The sequence below is a fragment of the Chrysemys picta genome, chromosome 2 (assembly GCF_011386835.1).
Source record: "Chrysemys picta bellii isolate R12L10 chromosome 2, ASM1138683v2, whole genome shotgun sequence".
Taxonomy (NCBI): Eukaryota; Metazoa; Chordata; order Testudines; family Emydidae; genus Chrysemys; species Chrysemys picta.
In genome coordinates, this window is record NC_088792.1 from 201,030,531 (window position 1) to 201,046,460 (window position 15,930).

Consider the following 15,930-nt stretch of genomic DNA (forward strand, 5'->3'; position numbering starts at 1 on the left):
ACCATGGGTCTGGAGAGCACAGATCCAGTCTAAGAGTGTGTGGAACCCACAGTGCAACAAGGCAGGCCTGTCATCTGTGGGATGCACGCAAGGAGCTTCAGAGTGGTAGCCATGTTAGTCTGTATCAGCAAAAATAACAAGGAGTACTAGTGGCACCTTAGAGACTAACAAATTTATTTGGGCATAAGCTTTCTTGGGCTATAACCCACTTCATCAGACTTTAAATGAATACTAGAATAATTTGAACTTTATTAATGAAAATCAATTCTGAAATAATTAAGTGTTGCCATCTCAATATTTGAGGTGGCTGATTTGATTTCTCTCATTTGGAATGGAAAATGATCTTGGGGGATGAGATTTAGATGACAGGGCATAAGGTTCATTTCTTGCTATTGGCTATTTATATTTAGGGACTTGTGAGATCAGAGCTCCTCCAAGGGAGGGTGCAAGTTCCTTGTTTCTCCAAACCCATTTGCGATCAACTAGATTTCATCTTTCAAGAACAGTGAACGGATTAAAGATCATTTTATTTTTTTCTTGGTGGAACAGAGAAGAGGTATTTCAGAGGCTCTCTCCTTCCCTTCCTCCTGATTCTGTACACTATTCATGCACTTAATACCTATGAGGCCTGCTCATCTTGTTATTTGCATGCATATAGCTCCCACTGAAGTGAATGGAAATTGAGTACGCCTAGCTCAGGGGATAAGTGGGCCCTGATAAAGGACAAGACTCATCTGGTGTGAGTATAATTCCTTTCTTTCCACCATCTACTGGCCAGCAAATCTCAGTCTTTACTTTCTTCTGTAAATCAGTCAGCAATCCCTATATACAGCCATCTGTCAAGCTCCACAGAAGTAGACTAAGTGTGACTTTGGGGAATACAGTAACGCCTCACTTAACGTTGTAGATATGTTCCTGGAAAATGCGACTTTAAGCAAAACGATGTTAAGTGAATCCGATTCCCCCATAAGAATTAATGTAAATGAAGGGGATTAGGTTCCAGGGAAAAAATTTTCACCAGACAAAAAAATTATATAGTCACACAGTAGACGTTTTAAACAAACAATTTAATACTGTTCACAGCTATGATGATGATTGTGAAGCTTGGTTGAGGTGGTGAAGTTAGAGGGTGGAAGAGGGAGGGATATTTCCCAGAGAATGCCTTGCTGCTAAATGATGAACTAACACTCAGCTGAGCCCTCAAGGGTTAACACATTGTTGTTAATATAGCCTCTCATCAAAGCAGCCCGAACAGGAGGGAAAGGAGACAGCATAATAGACAGAGACAGACACACACCTTGTGTGTGGGAAAGAGAGAGAGACAGATGCACACCGCCCCTTTAAGTAAGCTGACCCACTCTTAAGTGCATTGTCTTTTTAAGTGGATCATGAAGTTGAGACAGCTCTCTCTGTCTCTCCCCATCAGTGTCCCCGCCCTGCTCTATATGGAAAAGGGGTAAGGAGGGTGCAGGAACAGGGAGCACCCTGACATTAGCCCCCCCCCTTCTCCCCACACAGCAAGCAGGAGTCTCTGGGAGCAGCTCCAAGGCAGAGGGCAGGAGCAGCACATGGCAGTGGGGGGAGGGACAGATGAACTGCTGATTGATAGCCTGCTGGGCGGCTGCAGCACAGGGAACTTAGGGGAGCGGGGAGCTGATTGGGGGCTGCTGGTCCACCCTGGTTAGAAGCCCCCCATCAGCTAGCTGCAATGGGCTGCTCTTCCTGCAAGCAGTGGAAAAAGCAGGTGGGAGCATTGCACAACTTTAAACAAGCATGTTCCCTAATTGATCAACAATGAAACAAAGTTAACCGGGACGACTTTAAGTGAGGAGTTACTGTATGTTGCTAAGTATATGAGGTATTTGCACCAAAAGATGAATATAGCTAGGCTGATATGATCTACATAACCTACAAGAAGTTATTTTTTGGCAAGCCTTTAGCACAGAGGATTGATTTGGTAGTTTCAGGTTGTAAGAGCCTAACCTTCCAAATGCAAAGGGGTCATTCTGAGGAAGCTACTACATTGGAAAAGTTCTCAGAGACTGCAGTTATGTCAAGCCTGAAGGCTTGTCATCCTTGCTTAAATCATTTTTTTTGGTTAATCACTCATTTGAAAGCTGTAAAATTTAGTTTCAAGATTCTTACCAGTCACCACAGTTTTGTCTTATTCAGTTCTAAAAGTTTTTGTTTCCTCCCATTCTTCAAAAGTATTTGTGAAGTGAATGAAACACTTTTTCCCATTATCCCAATCTGATAAAGCATTCTCCATCTTTTGCTCCTCAAACTGGATTTCTGTGGTGTTCAACTGGACCACCAGCAAACAGTACTCAGGACTCAGAGCATCCCTTCCTTGCTCCATTAGGTTTCCATTAGTTCTTACTGCTCTAGTTATGGATTTTAAGATACATAGCATTCTGTGGGACAACAGTTTCCCTTCCTCAGCTTAAGAGCTCTGTTCTAGCATGGCTTAAATTTCATGGCAGAGTAGAGAGGCAGCATGAGTTATCAATAGTGTGCTGTCAAACGACTGAAGCCTAGGCATAGTGTGGAGAGGAGAGCAGAAACAAGACTAGAGACAGGACAGCAACCAGTGTTGGTGGTGTAAGAATATTTAAATATTTTCTGGTTACACTGGTGATGAAGGTACTCAATAACTCTATATAAGAAAATAATTTAAAGCATGATGTACGTCAAGTTGTGTTGTTTCTTATAGAGTATCTGAATACTACTTTAGCACCATAAAAGGATTGTAGGAATCTAATCCATATAAAAAGGGCTGGCAAAGTACCTAGTTTCATCTTTATTCCCAGTTTAGTGAGGGTTTCATCAGGCTAAATGATGAATTTCCTCTGATTTCCTCAGAGTACTTGTTTGGCAAGAAAAACAAGTGGTTTCATTTACTACAAGTCTATCTATAATTTATGTTGTGTAGCCTTTCAGTTTTTATTTTTGCATTTTATACATTTAAATTTAAAAAAATTACTGTTATTAGACTGTTATTGGCGGGTAATGTTCACCAAAGAACTATTCACTATGAGCAACTCTGATCAACTCTGGCAGTTTAGAGAGAAGAAAACAAAAGTGGGATAGAAGTGTTTTCAAACAACTTTCTTGAGCAAACCTAGATGTCTGGCTAGTACAGGAGTCAGTTAACCAGTTACAGATAGTTCTCAGTCACTAGACTAGCTATTCTTATACTTCATGGTTACGGCCAGCTACACAGCCAAGAAATAGTTGGTGGAATGGGTCAATATACTACAGGAACTTGCACTCTGTTCATAAGCTATCACATATAGTTGCCAGGAATGTAATATAGCTCAAATGTCTGACATCTCAGATAAACCCACTGGTTTAAAAAAAAAAAAAAAAAAAAAAAAAAAAAAAAAAAAGATGGTGCCAGAAACCAAGAGCCAAACAAGACTGGGCTGGAGAACAATATTCTAGGCCAGGGGTTGGCAACCTTTCAGAAGTAGTGTGCCTAGTCTTCATTTATTCACTCTAATTTAAGGTTTCGCGTGCCAGTAATACATTTTAACGTTTTTAGAAGATCTCTTTCTACAAGTCTATAATATAAAACTAAACTATTGTATGTAAAGTAAATAAGGTTTTTAAAATGTTTAAGAAGCTTCATTTAAAATTTAATTAAAATGCAGAGTCCCCCGTAGTGGTGGCCAGGACTCGGGCAGTGTGAGTGCCTCTGAAAATCAGCACGCATGCCGCCTTTGGCACACGTGCCATAGGTTGCCTACCCCTGTGCTAGGCCAACACAGACTCCTGGACAAGAGAATTATGGGAAAACTACACCACAATTTACTTCTGCAAACTCTGCATCATACTCTCCTGGAAGTGGTAATGCCCAATGATCCCAAACTCAGTTTGACATGTTACATCCATAGAGGAGGCAACAGATTCTGTGTGTCATTTGGCTAAATTTTAAGGATGGATCATATGTTTTACTCACTACTATACAGATTTTATCTTTGGTACCAAAATTTGTTTGACCTGAGTAAGTATAGTGTAATAGTCACCTTGAACAAAAAATAATTGTGACCAAAAATACAACAGTAGCTTAAGTATTTCCTAATTGTTTTCCCACTATAGTATCGGCTCAAACTACTGTAAGTTAATTGTACATAACTAATCTTTCTGGTTTCAAGCAAAGTACTACAGAACCATTATTCTCAGAATAATTACTAAAATTAATAACTATTGACCTTATGTGCAAGAAATACAGGATGCTCCAGAGTTAGGTTACTGTTCAGGTTAAAGGGTATTAACTCACTATACATTTAAAACTCCTGTCTAAAAACCAAGTTAACATTTTGTAATGAAGCATGGCAACTTAAGTTTTATTTGACAAAATGCTTTATTTTATAGCATGCAGTGTTGTAGCGGTGTTCCTTCCTGGATATTAGAGGCACATGGTAGATGAGGTAATAGCTTTTATAGAACCGACTTCTGTTGTGAAAGAGACAAGCTTTTGGGATACAAAGAGCTCTTAAATCTGGGAAAGGTACACAACACCTTCAAAGGACAAGCCAAGGAGCTTAAATTCATAACTTTGCTAGAGACTATTAATATTGGTCTTAAAGACACCAGATGTATGATTTATTATTTCAACAATCTGTAACCTTAAAGGCCCCCCCCCCCCATTTTTTTTTTTTTGGTCCTATGGCTGCAGAGGTGTTAACTGCCCACTTGACACTCTGAATACCTTACCCAGACCCAAGAAGAGCACTGTGTAGCTTTAAAGCTTCAGGGGGTAGCCGTGTTAGTCTGTATCTACAAAAACAACAAGGAGTCTGGTGGCACCTTAAAGACTAACAGATTTATTTGGGCATAAGCTTTCGTGGGTAAAAACCTCACTTCTTCGGATGAGAGCAGGGAAGTGCTCTCATCTGAAGAAGTGAGGTTTTTACCCACGAAAGTTTATGCCCAAATAAATCTGTTAGTCTTTAAGGTGCCACCAGACTCCTTGTTGTCTTTAAAGCTTGTCTCTTTCACCATCAGAAGTTGGTCCAATAAAAAGATATCACCTCACCTACCTTATCACTCATTTTGTAGCAGTCATCAGAAGTTCATTCAACAACACACTGACATTTTTCAGCACTTCATGAATTCACACCACGTTACAGAAGTATCCAAATAACCAGTTTCAGCTTTCTGAGCAGACCGTATGCAAGAGGAATCATTCTGGAAGAGATCAGACACCTCTACCCTTCCCCGTAACGAAAGCGTATTTTAGGTTATGAAAGACTATTAGGAAGACAGTCTTACCTGTTGTCACAACCTGTTTTATTCCTAGCAACAGTTGAAGCTGCAACAGGTAAGCCAAGGTTTGATGAAATAGTGACATTCTCCAAAATCCCACTGGTATTACTGTTCAGTGAGTTAGCCAAAAAGCTTGGAAACGTCTCATCTGCAATATTTCTGAAGTCTTCCATCCTGCCATACAATAGCACACTGTTTAAAAATGAATTGGAATAAGTCAGTTCAGCATAACAAACAAGAGGATACTCAAAGAATTGTCACTAAAATCTCCCATTGGAAGCAACACAGCCAGATTCTTCAAGCTGCAGATATAGAAAGATTTTATTTTCACAGACCAGGATGGAAGGACTCCAAGTCCAGATACATGACTTTCACAAAAGTAATCCTGATTCTGAATTATGTACTACAGTTCTTAACAATTATCCATGGCCTAAAAAGCTACAATTTTAGAGTCATCTCCCTCCATTGTACTAGCACTGAAGCTTCACCAGTACTACTAACAGTAGTTACTTTAACAGCATTAGCTTAAACTTATCATCAAGTCGGCAGTGTTACTCCAAAATGTCATCTAGATCACAAAATTAAATGACAAAATCACTGGTGACCAGATTACACTATTACTAGCACCAATGGAGCTGAAGCAGTGCTAGATTTCCCTAAAGTTACCAGTACACACAAGGTCTAAACGTAGTTTTGCTGACTACCAACAGCAACGGTACTCTTCATATATTTAAAAAAATCAATCTAGCATAGGTATACAGTTGGCTAAAATACTGCATGTATGATAAAAGATGTATTCTTTAAAACAATGGTTGAGTCCAGAATGGTACGAACACTCACCCAAAGTAAAATCAGACAAGTCAAAGATACCTGATGGTATGCTTCCTTTGGCTAGACCAAGTTTCACCAAAAAAAGCAATGGACACTTTATCCATTTGTTAGTCTTCAAGCCAATCTGCTACTAAGTCCAAATAAAACCATTGTTTTTAAAAAGTCACATTTTAAAATTTTATACCTACTGTAGTTAATACACAACATTGTCAGAACTGAAAGGAATTACAGAATGCTAGTGAAAACATGCATTTGACAGCTTTGAATATAATCAGTTTCATCATTACTTTTTATAGTCAATGTCACCTATGCAGAAAAGCCCTCATAAAATTTTAACAAGGGAGCAGAAAACATTCACTTTAAAGTTTCAGGTATGTTATTTAAAGGGTGCTTTATCAAATAAGTGTTTGGGAGATTTAACTCAATTTCAACAAAGAGTCCTGTGGCACCTTATAGATTAACAGATGTATTGGAGCATAAGCTTTCGTGGGTGAATACCTGTCTGACGAAGTAGGTATTCACCCACGAAAGCTTATGCTCCAATACATCTGTTAGTCTATAAGGTGCCACAGGACTCTTTGTTGCTTTTTACAGATCAAGACTAACACGGCTACCCCTCTGATACTTAACTCAATTTCAAAAAATTTCAAATTCACAGCCACTAAAATAAAACATTTAGAGTACCCAAGTAAAAAGCTAGTTTCCTTGTGCTTCTATCTCCTTCACTGTTCAGTGCACTCCATCTCCATCCAAGATCTTTAACACCATATTAATAAAGTCTTTAAAAAACAAAATCAGTAAAAGATTGTAAGACTGGTGATTTTTTTTCAAGGTGCATAGAACACACCTTTAGTAGTGTACCCAGTTAAAGCTACAAAATCAGCCCCAGTTATTTTCTTACCTTAAATAACAATCTGTAGACTAATATCCAACAGGATCACATTTTGGCACTGGAACAGGTACTGAAGTTTACCTGGGAAGCCACTAAAGACTACCCAAAAGCAGCATGGTGGGACAAGAAGTCAGCTTGGACTTTCTAAGTAGGATAATCTCAGAATGCCAACAGCAACTGATAGTAAATTTACTAGACTGTGACAGGTGCCACAGAAGAGACTGACTGAAAGCAGAACACATCCTGATTAAGCAACATCTGAATATAAAAGCAAATCAACTGCATTTACAATAACATAAGTAACTTGTTGCTGCTCCGTTTGTTTCCGATTTAAAAAAAAAACTAGACAATACGCTGGCCATATCCTTTACTGACATAAGCACAACTATATCTACAAACTTATTTAAACTTCTTCCTTCAAGTCTTTGGTGCAAGGCTTTTTTTTTTATTAAAGAGACATTAACTCCAAGTTAGAGCCCTCAGGTGCCTGACCTGTATTTAGCTTGTAAAGTTGCTTGGAGCAGACAGCATCTTCCTCTGTTTCTACAGGCCTCAAGCACCCGAAGGAGCCTATAAAAAACACACACTATGTAAAGCATCACCTTCATTAAATTTGCTGAATCAGAGGCAAAGGTCCAGGATGACCCCAGCGATGGGCACCTAGAAATTAGGCTCCCCCACAACACACTCCTCCCTCCTCTCCGGTCCATAGCCGGGGAGCTCACAGGCACCACAAGGAACAGGTTTCACACCCCTTGGCCTTGCTGACTCCCCGCACAGGGGATATAGGTTAGGGAGCAAGGAAGCAACTAGAGCGAGGGCTCATCTGCACAGCCCAATGATCTCGGTACCGCTCCGAGTGTGGACACGCTCGCTCCGGCATAAGGACGCCCTTTCCTGGGTTAGCTCGCATCACTTGGCCCATTCAATAGCGAGCCACAGGCTACAGCCGACTCCGTCCTTCCACACACACCCTCACGCCACCAGCCCCAGAGACAACCCCGGGCAGCGGGGCAGGGACACGGGAGTCCTGCGGAGCTGGGGCAGGAGCCTCCCTGCGGGGGCGCTATTCGCTCGCGGGGTCCGGGGCACAGCTGCCCTCGGACAGCCGGGGGAGCGGGGCAGAGAGCGAGCCTTACCCCGCCCCGTACCTACAGCCCCTCACTCCCCACACACCTGACTGCCCGGCCCTGCCGCGTGTGCCTGGGGCGGGGGAGCCAACACGGCGAAGGGGAAAAGCAGCAGCCGGGATCCGACACCGGCACCTCCCGGCACGGACAGAGCAGAGACAGGAGCAGCCCGGCCACCCAACCGCCACAACTTCAAACCGCCGCTCAGCTTCCCTCCGCCTCCTCCCGCAGGCGCCGCGCTCGCTCGTTCACTCACCAGCCCCAGCGCAGAAGGCGCGCGCTGCCGCCGCTCCGCCGGATTTGTGTGCGAGACACCCCGCGTCGCCCGCGAGATCCTCCCCCCAGGGCGCGCGGACGTACGCGCGCACGCTCCCACCAGGCTCTGCGACTCTTTCTCTCCCCTCCGGGGGCGCGCATTCGCCGCGCCAGGCTGCCCGTGCTGGCCCGGGGGCTGGGCCAAAGGAACCGGAAAAAAAAAAAAAGCGGGAGCTGGCACTTGGCATTGGGCAGCTCCGGTTAAAAAGAAAAGCCTGGACTAGGTTTCTGATTGGGGGAGAGAGACATGACGCAACTAACCCCCTCCCCCGGCTGCTGTGAGTGACACCAGCCCAGCCCATCCCCTGTCGGGGGAGGGGAGAGAGAGACTTGAGCCCACACCTCTTCGCTAATGGGTGAGGGCCGGGGGGCAGCTTCAGCGATTGTGGGCAAGTCAGGGAGCTGATGCGCTGAGGTGCAGTTCCCGCTGACTTTCACTGCGAGCCTTTTGCCGCCCAGCCCTGTGCAGAGCTGAGAGCAGGTGACTGCAGGGAATGCCTAGCCCCGCTCAAGGGCTCCTGAGAAGCAATGTGGGCCGTCATGTGAGGCTGAGGTCAATCAGGGGGCCCCCTACCCTTTCTGCGTTCCCTGAGAGCCTAGCATGTGAAGCATAAGTCAGGGTGCCCTATGTACAGCTTCTGAGTTCCTGCTGGGAGCAGTTGTTATGACACATGGTACTTTATTAAATACACTTCTAGAGCTGTCTAGCTGCACCTGCTGTATTAGTACCGAGTTGTATGAAATAGCTGTTTTGGGATACCATAGATACCCTGTGAATCACAGGATGGGCCAGAATTAACACACATTGCAGATGGCCAACCTGCATACCTGATCGTGATCTAAAAGCTACAAAAACAAAATTTCCACACACAATTCAACAGTATGCATAGAACAAGCACGCAAAAACATCTTACCTGAGACCCTGAGTCTGCAATAAGTTTATTTTGCATTAACATTACAATTAACAGTAAAAGAAAGTTATGGGGTAAATGTTTCAAATATCTTACTGTATGCACATAAACATTTCATGACTATCAAAATACTGATATTAAACATCCTAGACTTTTAAAGGAGATATTTCTAACATACATTATTCATTGGATAGAATAATAACTCATATGCTGGAGAGCTATAAATAGTACAACTTCTTTTGAGGAAAGTGTGACTGGCATATTGTTAATGGAAGATACCCAATAGCAGTACTTCCTCAGCTAGGTAGGAAAATAAAATGACTTTTGGACAAGTGCCTAAATAAAACAGTAGAAGCTCTAAAAAATACCCAAGATAATGAAAGGTTTCAGAGTAGCAGCCGTGTTAGTCTGTATCCGCAAAAAGAAGAACAGGAGGACTTGTGGCACCTTAGAGACTAACAAATTTATTAGAGCATAAGCTTTCGTGGACTATAGCCCACTTCTTCGGATGCATATAGAATGGAACATATATTGAGGAGATATATATACACACATACAGAGAGCATAAACAGGTGGGAGTTGTCTTACCACCTCTGAGAGGCCAATTAATTAAGTTAGATAATTAATTAATTATCTAACTGTCTGTCTGTGCTGGGCTTTCTTAATTAATTGGCCTCTCAGAGGTGGTAAGACAACTCCCACCTGTTTATGCTCTCTGTATGTGTGTATATATATCTCCTCAATATATGTTCCATTCTATATGCATCCGAAGAAGTGGGCTATAGTCCACGAAAGCTTATGCTCTAATAAATTTGTTAGTCTCTAAGGTGCCACAAGTCCTCCTGTTCTTCTTTTTCCAAGATAATGAAAAATTTTGATTAGTTCAGTAGATACCATACATAGGCAGTGAATCCCAGAAGCACAATAGTCAACAGGTTACTAGAGAAGTCTTTCTTTTAGAGTTCCTGTTTTAGATTACAGCTTTTCTCTCCCCAAAGTTATATTTTAAAGGAAAATTTCATGTCGGGTTTTGAATTCTGTTTTGTAGGTTCCTCTGAGCATCTATTTTGCCATGATTGATTTATGTTTTTGTTGTAGTATTGTAGTTAAAGCTTATCTTCCATAGGCTACACATTTTAATGGGCAACATGTACAATCATAAGCCTGGCATTCCCTCCAGTACTGGGCGATAATAATACAAAGATTCAAGAACACGTTTTCAAAACTGGACTGGGGGCATGGGATGTCCCATCCACCTTCTTTTTCTTTTCTTGAGGGCAATCCCAAATTTTCTTGTTGGAGTTACAGTCTGGAACAGGTTGAGAATCTATACTAGAATAACAAATCTAGGAGCTCTTAGGTAGGTAGATGCTATTAGTTGAGTGTCTCCCCAACTTTTTCATAATGCATGCCCTATGTTACTAAACCAATTTTTTCAGGAACATTTTGGCTCTAGTTTTTTTGCCCCCCTCTTTATAACCACATAACATAGGAAAATAGTATTTCGAAAGTACTTACCATATTTTTATTTGCTCCATGTGTTTTGTCTTTTTTTTTTTTTAAAGAAAATAAACCTCACCATTTACTTTTGGTGAACATTTCATTTCCCTCTCCTTCCACTTTAATTTCTCCTAGCTGGAAACAAGAACCAGCACCCTATGAGCAGACAGCTTTCTGTGACCACCAGAAAGTGCTTCTTGGATTAGATTAGTAACCTGAATGTTATATTTTTAGGACTAAATTAATACAAACCCCCTCAAAAATTAAGCAACACTAAGGGAACTGAGAAGAGAAGGTGCAATGAACATAAGGAGCAGCAGTGTCTGCAGCCATTATGTACGAAGAGCAAGCAAAATACTATTTAGGACAACAGAGAAAAAAACTCAATCTTGGAAGTTATTATAGTTTTGAAAGAGCACAGTCTCCACTATCGACTACCTTACTCACACTCACCCCTTCTGCTCTTACACACTATAGGCCAGAGATGGGCAAACTACAGCCCGGGGCTGCATCTGGCCCTCCAGACATTTTAATCCGGCCCTCAAGCTCCCTTTGGGGAGACGGGTCGGGGGCTTGCCCCACTCCACGCAGCTCCTGGAAGCAGCAGCATGTCCCACTCCGGCTCCTACGCATAGGGGCAGCCAGGGGGCTCCACATGCTGCCCCCACCCCAAGCACCGCCCCCGCAGAATCCATTGGCCAGGAATCACAGCCAATGGGAGCTGCAGGGGCGGTGCCTGTGGACAGGGCAGCACACAGAGCTGCCTGGATGTGCCTCCGCAGAGAAGCCGGAGGGAGGATATGCCTCTGCTTCTATGAGCTACTAGAGGTAAGCGCCGCCCAGAGCCTGCACCCCTGGCCCCCTTCCACACACCAACCCCCACCCCAGCCCTGATCCCCCTCCTGCCCTCCAAACCCCTCAGTCCCAGCCCAGAGCACCCTCCTGCACTCTCACCCCCTCCTGTACCCCAATCCCTAATTTAATGAGCATTCATGGCCCGCCATACACTTTCTATACCCAGATGGTGCCCTTGGGCCAAAAAGTTTGCTCACCCCTGCTATAGGCCATAGCCACACTCCTATACCGTAGCACTGAGGTGATGTGGCGGGTCCACCAGTGCTGACAGCAGTAGCAACCTTACTCCTGGGGGAATTCTGTGCCACTGCACACACAGAGAATTAAGTGCCCCCTGTACATTCTGCCCAGGATATGCTGCAATTACACTTTCCGCAGACCAGGGGCCACTGTGGTGCCAGAAAAGACAGCAGTTGGCTCTGGGCCAGAGCAACCAGCCATGGAGAGGTTGCTTTCTTCACAGCACCCTGCTTGTGGGGGCAGGTAAGGAGGCATGGGTTACCAGAAAGATGGGGCACACAGGGCTGCTGGGTAGTCAGAGACTGGAGTGGGGGCACAGCAGCTAGTGGGGTGACAGCACTAAGCCAGGGGTGTAGGGGTGCAAGGACAGAGCATGGGGGTTCAGCAACACGAGGACAGAGGGAGAAGGATGGCTAAGTGGGGGTACACACACATGGGGAGAGGGAAGTGCGGGGGCATATTGGGATAGGGGCAGATGTGCCTAAATGAATGGAAGAGGCTAAGGGTCAGGCAGGGGTTGCATAGAGGAAGCTCCCCCACTCCCTAACAATCCTCCTCCCCCGCCCCACAGAAAGTTCCCTGCTTCTCCTATCCACACCCAACCAACCTCCACGTTCACTCTCAGGCTCCTTCCTAGCAATTACTTCCCTCTTCCTCAGCTCCTCCATTATCCCCAACTCCCCCAAGCCTTTGCACTGCTTCTGAGGTTTGCAGGAAATAAGTTTCTGTATTGTACTTTAAATGAATGATTACTCAGAGATCTGTATTAATATGCCTAGTAAGGAACCTTATTTGACAGAAAACATTTGTTGACTTTTTTTGTCTGCATTGTTATATACTTGCTGACAAGTATTTTGAAATAATTTCCCAACATAATTGAAACGGGCATGATTATAGTGTGTGAATTTAACAAATAAAAAATATGCAGAATTTTAAAATATCTTGTGCAGAATTTTTAATTTTGGGGCACAAAATTCCCCCAAGCACAAACCTTGCACTTCGGGGTACCGTCCTGCTACAATATGGCTTCCTGCTACCGCATGGGGGAAAAGTGTCAGTGTCCCTTCCTCCTAAGTACATTTGGATTAGAGCCACTGCACCGTAGGATATCTGGCCCAAGTTGCGTAAATGCAATGATCCACAACCACCATATCTTAGGCCAGAACAAACAAATCATGTGGATGCACTCTTTCACTACAATTATTCTGCATTTGTTTATGTAGGAAAAAATCCTCCCCCGCAAAAAAAAAAAAAAAAAAAAAACCACACACCAGCCCCTGTGAAACAATCTTCTCTTGCTTCAGCAGCTGAGCTTGTAAATTCAGGACACCAAATAGCTACACAAGCACCTGTACATACACATCATATTTTCAGTGTATAGATGATAGAAAACGTTAAGCTAGTGCACATTTTTAGTCTTGCATTTTCAAATATTTATACTTTATTTTTAAAATAATCAGCTAGGGCCGTACTCATAAAGGTTAACTTGCATACCACAATTTTAAACTCTGAAATTCAGGCATTTTAGTTATCAGGAAGAGGTACACTGAGTACTGGTCAGCAAAGAGAAAATGGTTTTTGGTTTTGTTTGTTTTTCCCAACTACACACTGCACAAGCTTTTTACTCCCCATTCTCGGGACAGGGAGCAGGAGCTGTAACTTAAAATAGAACAAAAAACAGTCAACTTCAAGCAGTTCTCAGTTCTACCAACACTTCTGCACATGGTTAACTTTACAAATAGGAGCAAACCCTCTGAAGTGAATGAGAATACTCTCACACAATGTTAAAGCATATGCTCGAGTGTTGCAGAATATTGGGAAATTTCAATCCATATCTTGTGTAAAGCTGTAGTATGTTAAAACAAGGGGTAGAATGGCAACTGTTTTGCAGTCTTAAAGATAATCTGTTACTAATTTTTGAGCAACTGGGCTTGGGCCATTTTTGGTACTTAGGGCATAAAGATCTAACTTTTGTTCTGCTTTTAAAAAAATCTTAGCTATGGGGAATGTTAACACCAGGCTCTGCTGTGTTTTGCTCTTGAACATAGTGGGGGCTCTGAAGATATGTATCAGGGCCTTGCACCTCAACTGAAAGGGCAGGAGGCATTGAATCTTTTAAGACATCAGTTATGTAAAATGCTTATCATTGACTTTACAAATGTCAGTGATAAGCATTTAAAAAAGTTCCACTCTCACTTCCTTACCTTTCACACCTTTGGCCCCTTTTGATGAAATTTCACACAAAACCTGAATTTCTAAATTAAAAATGAGGGGAAAAAATACAACTTACTTTCAGTTCTTTATACATCATAAGCCAGTAAAGAAGTGTACTAGACAAGACTTTTGGTGATCACTCAACTACTGTATCAGAGGGGTAGCCGTGTTAGTCTGAATCTGTAAAAAGCAACAGAGGGTCCTGTGGCACCTTTGAGACTGAAGTACAGGGAGCATAAGCTTTCGTGGGTAAGAACCTCACTTCTTCAACTACTGTAGTCACAATCAGCAAGCTGTTATGTCTTGCATACTAACAGCCAAATCTTGTTTGAAAGTATTTAAAGGAAACAATACACGAAATTTGAGTTGTAAGCCTTCTGAAGAAGTTGCTTAATTTGCTCACATGTACCCCACTGTAAATATGTTAGATTGGATATTTGCATCAGAAAGGCTCTATCATATTAATAGTATTCCTTTTGATGAAAAAAGAGCAAACTAATACAAACCTTTTAAAATAAGTTTAATTGACCTAATAATTATAAAATTTATTTTATGCAAGAAGGTGGAAAATTCTAAAAGTGATCAAACACACCTAATTAAACTTCTATTGTAGTATATGCAGGAATATTTTCTTTTATTTTAGATGTCAATTCAAATTATCTTTTAAAGCTCTAGAACAGTTTCTTGAAGGCGTGTTGAACTTTGACGACACATTTCACATTTATGGATGTGATATATCGTATAACGTAAGAAACTCAAGACCACAATAAACCGAGCACAAAACCCCCCCAACTATTAGATAGGCACTTTGAAGTCAGCTACTCTCTCTATATAGCTCACAGTTAATGCTGCTTGTGTGCAGTCATAGTTCATCAAAGGGTACTAAATAATAGAGCTAATATCCCTTTGATGCACAAGCACAAACATTAGGTTCCAAATACTGTGGTGTTTGCAAAACATGCAAGAAAGCCCTGATTTTTTAAAAGCTTTTGGAGGAAAAGTGAAAAATGAAAGCAGCCAAAAACTGAAGCATTTACAAGCATCTGAATAAGGCCCTTTCGGATTTATTTTGAGTATGTATATTAAACCCCTTCATTCTCAGGTAAAAGGTTAAGAGGCTGAGAGATATATCGTCTGCTTGGGTGAGGATACTGGAGGTTGGCAGTGTCAGCATCACAAGAGTGCTCTATCAGAGGAGGAGGAGGTAGGAGCTGGGCATAACTGGACCATCTCGATCCAGCCCGTGGGGAATCCAGAGGGGGAAAGAAATACCTGAAACAATTAAGACAGGAACAAAACACCAAAACAAAAAAGAAACAGAAGAAAAAGAGAAAAGTAGTAAATACAAGGAGAACCAAAGGGGAGAAAAGACATGCTGGAAAAACAAAGCTTTAGTATATCCATGCCAAAACCAATGAAACGTAACCGCAGAAATCAAGGCACTCATTCAAAACAAGATTGATTGAACAAGTCTGGAAACTGTTCTTTAAAGAAAAAAAGTATACTCTTTTCCACTGAAAGCCTCATAAAAAAGAATATTGTAAATACATTCCTAATATGCATTTTACAAAGAAACAAGTTACTTTGTAAATTAAAAGGATTTTCTAACATAGCTATCAACATCTTTGATGCACACGGTTCTCCTAGAATTCATGCAACTTATTAACAGAGACTTTAATAATGCTTCATTTGCAACACCACACAGACATTAAATATTATGCAAGTACACATGCTGCATTTGCATCCAACTCAGATCAATTTTACTGCAAGT

At 42.2% G+C, this 15,930-nt stretch overlaps 1 protein-coding gene across 12 annotated transcripts in view; it reads right to left on the bottom strand.

The window, feature by feature from the left end:
- The window catches only part of CEP192 (centrosomal protein 192), a 168,468-nt gene extending 159,784 nt beyond the window's left edge, over positions 1-8,684 (bottom strand). For 2 of the 12 annotated variants that reach the window (XM_065585221.1, XM_065585219.1), the window contains exons 1-3: positions 8,381-8,560; positions 7,487-7,564; positions 5,278-5,463 (exon numbers count right to left, since the gene is read on the bottom strand). In XM_065585221.1, the coding sequence (XP_065441293.1) occupies positions 5,278-5,463; positions 7,487-7,564; positions 8,381-8,541 (425 nt within the window). In that variant the 5' untranslated portion in view covers positions 8,542-8,560. Of the gene's footprint in view, positions 1-5,277; positions 5,464-7,003; positions 7,142-7,486; positions 7,565-8,170; positions 8,352-8,380 lie in introns of those variants that run through there. The other 10 variants (XM_065585218.1, XM_065585216.1, XM_065585220.1 and 7 more) reach the window with 9 other exon arrangements.
- Between the last annotated feature and the right edge of the window lie 7,246 nt (positions 8,685-15,930).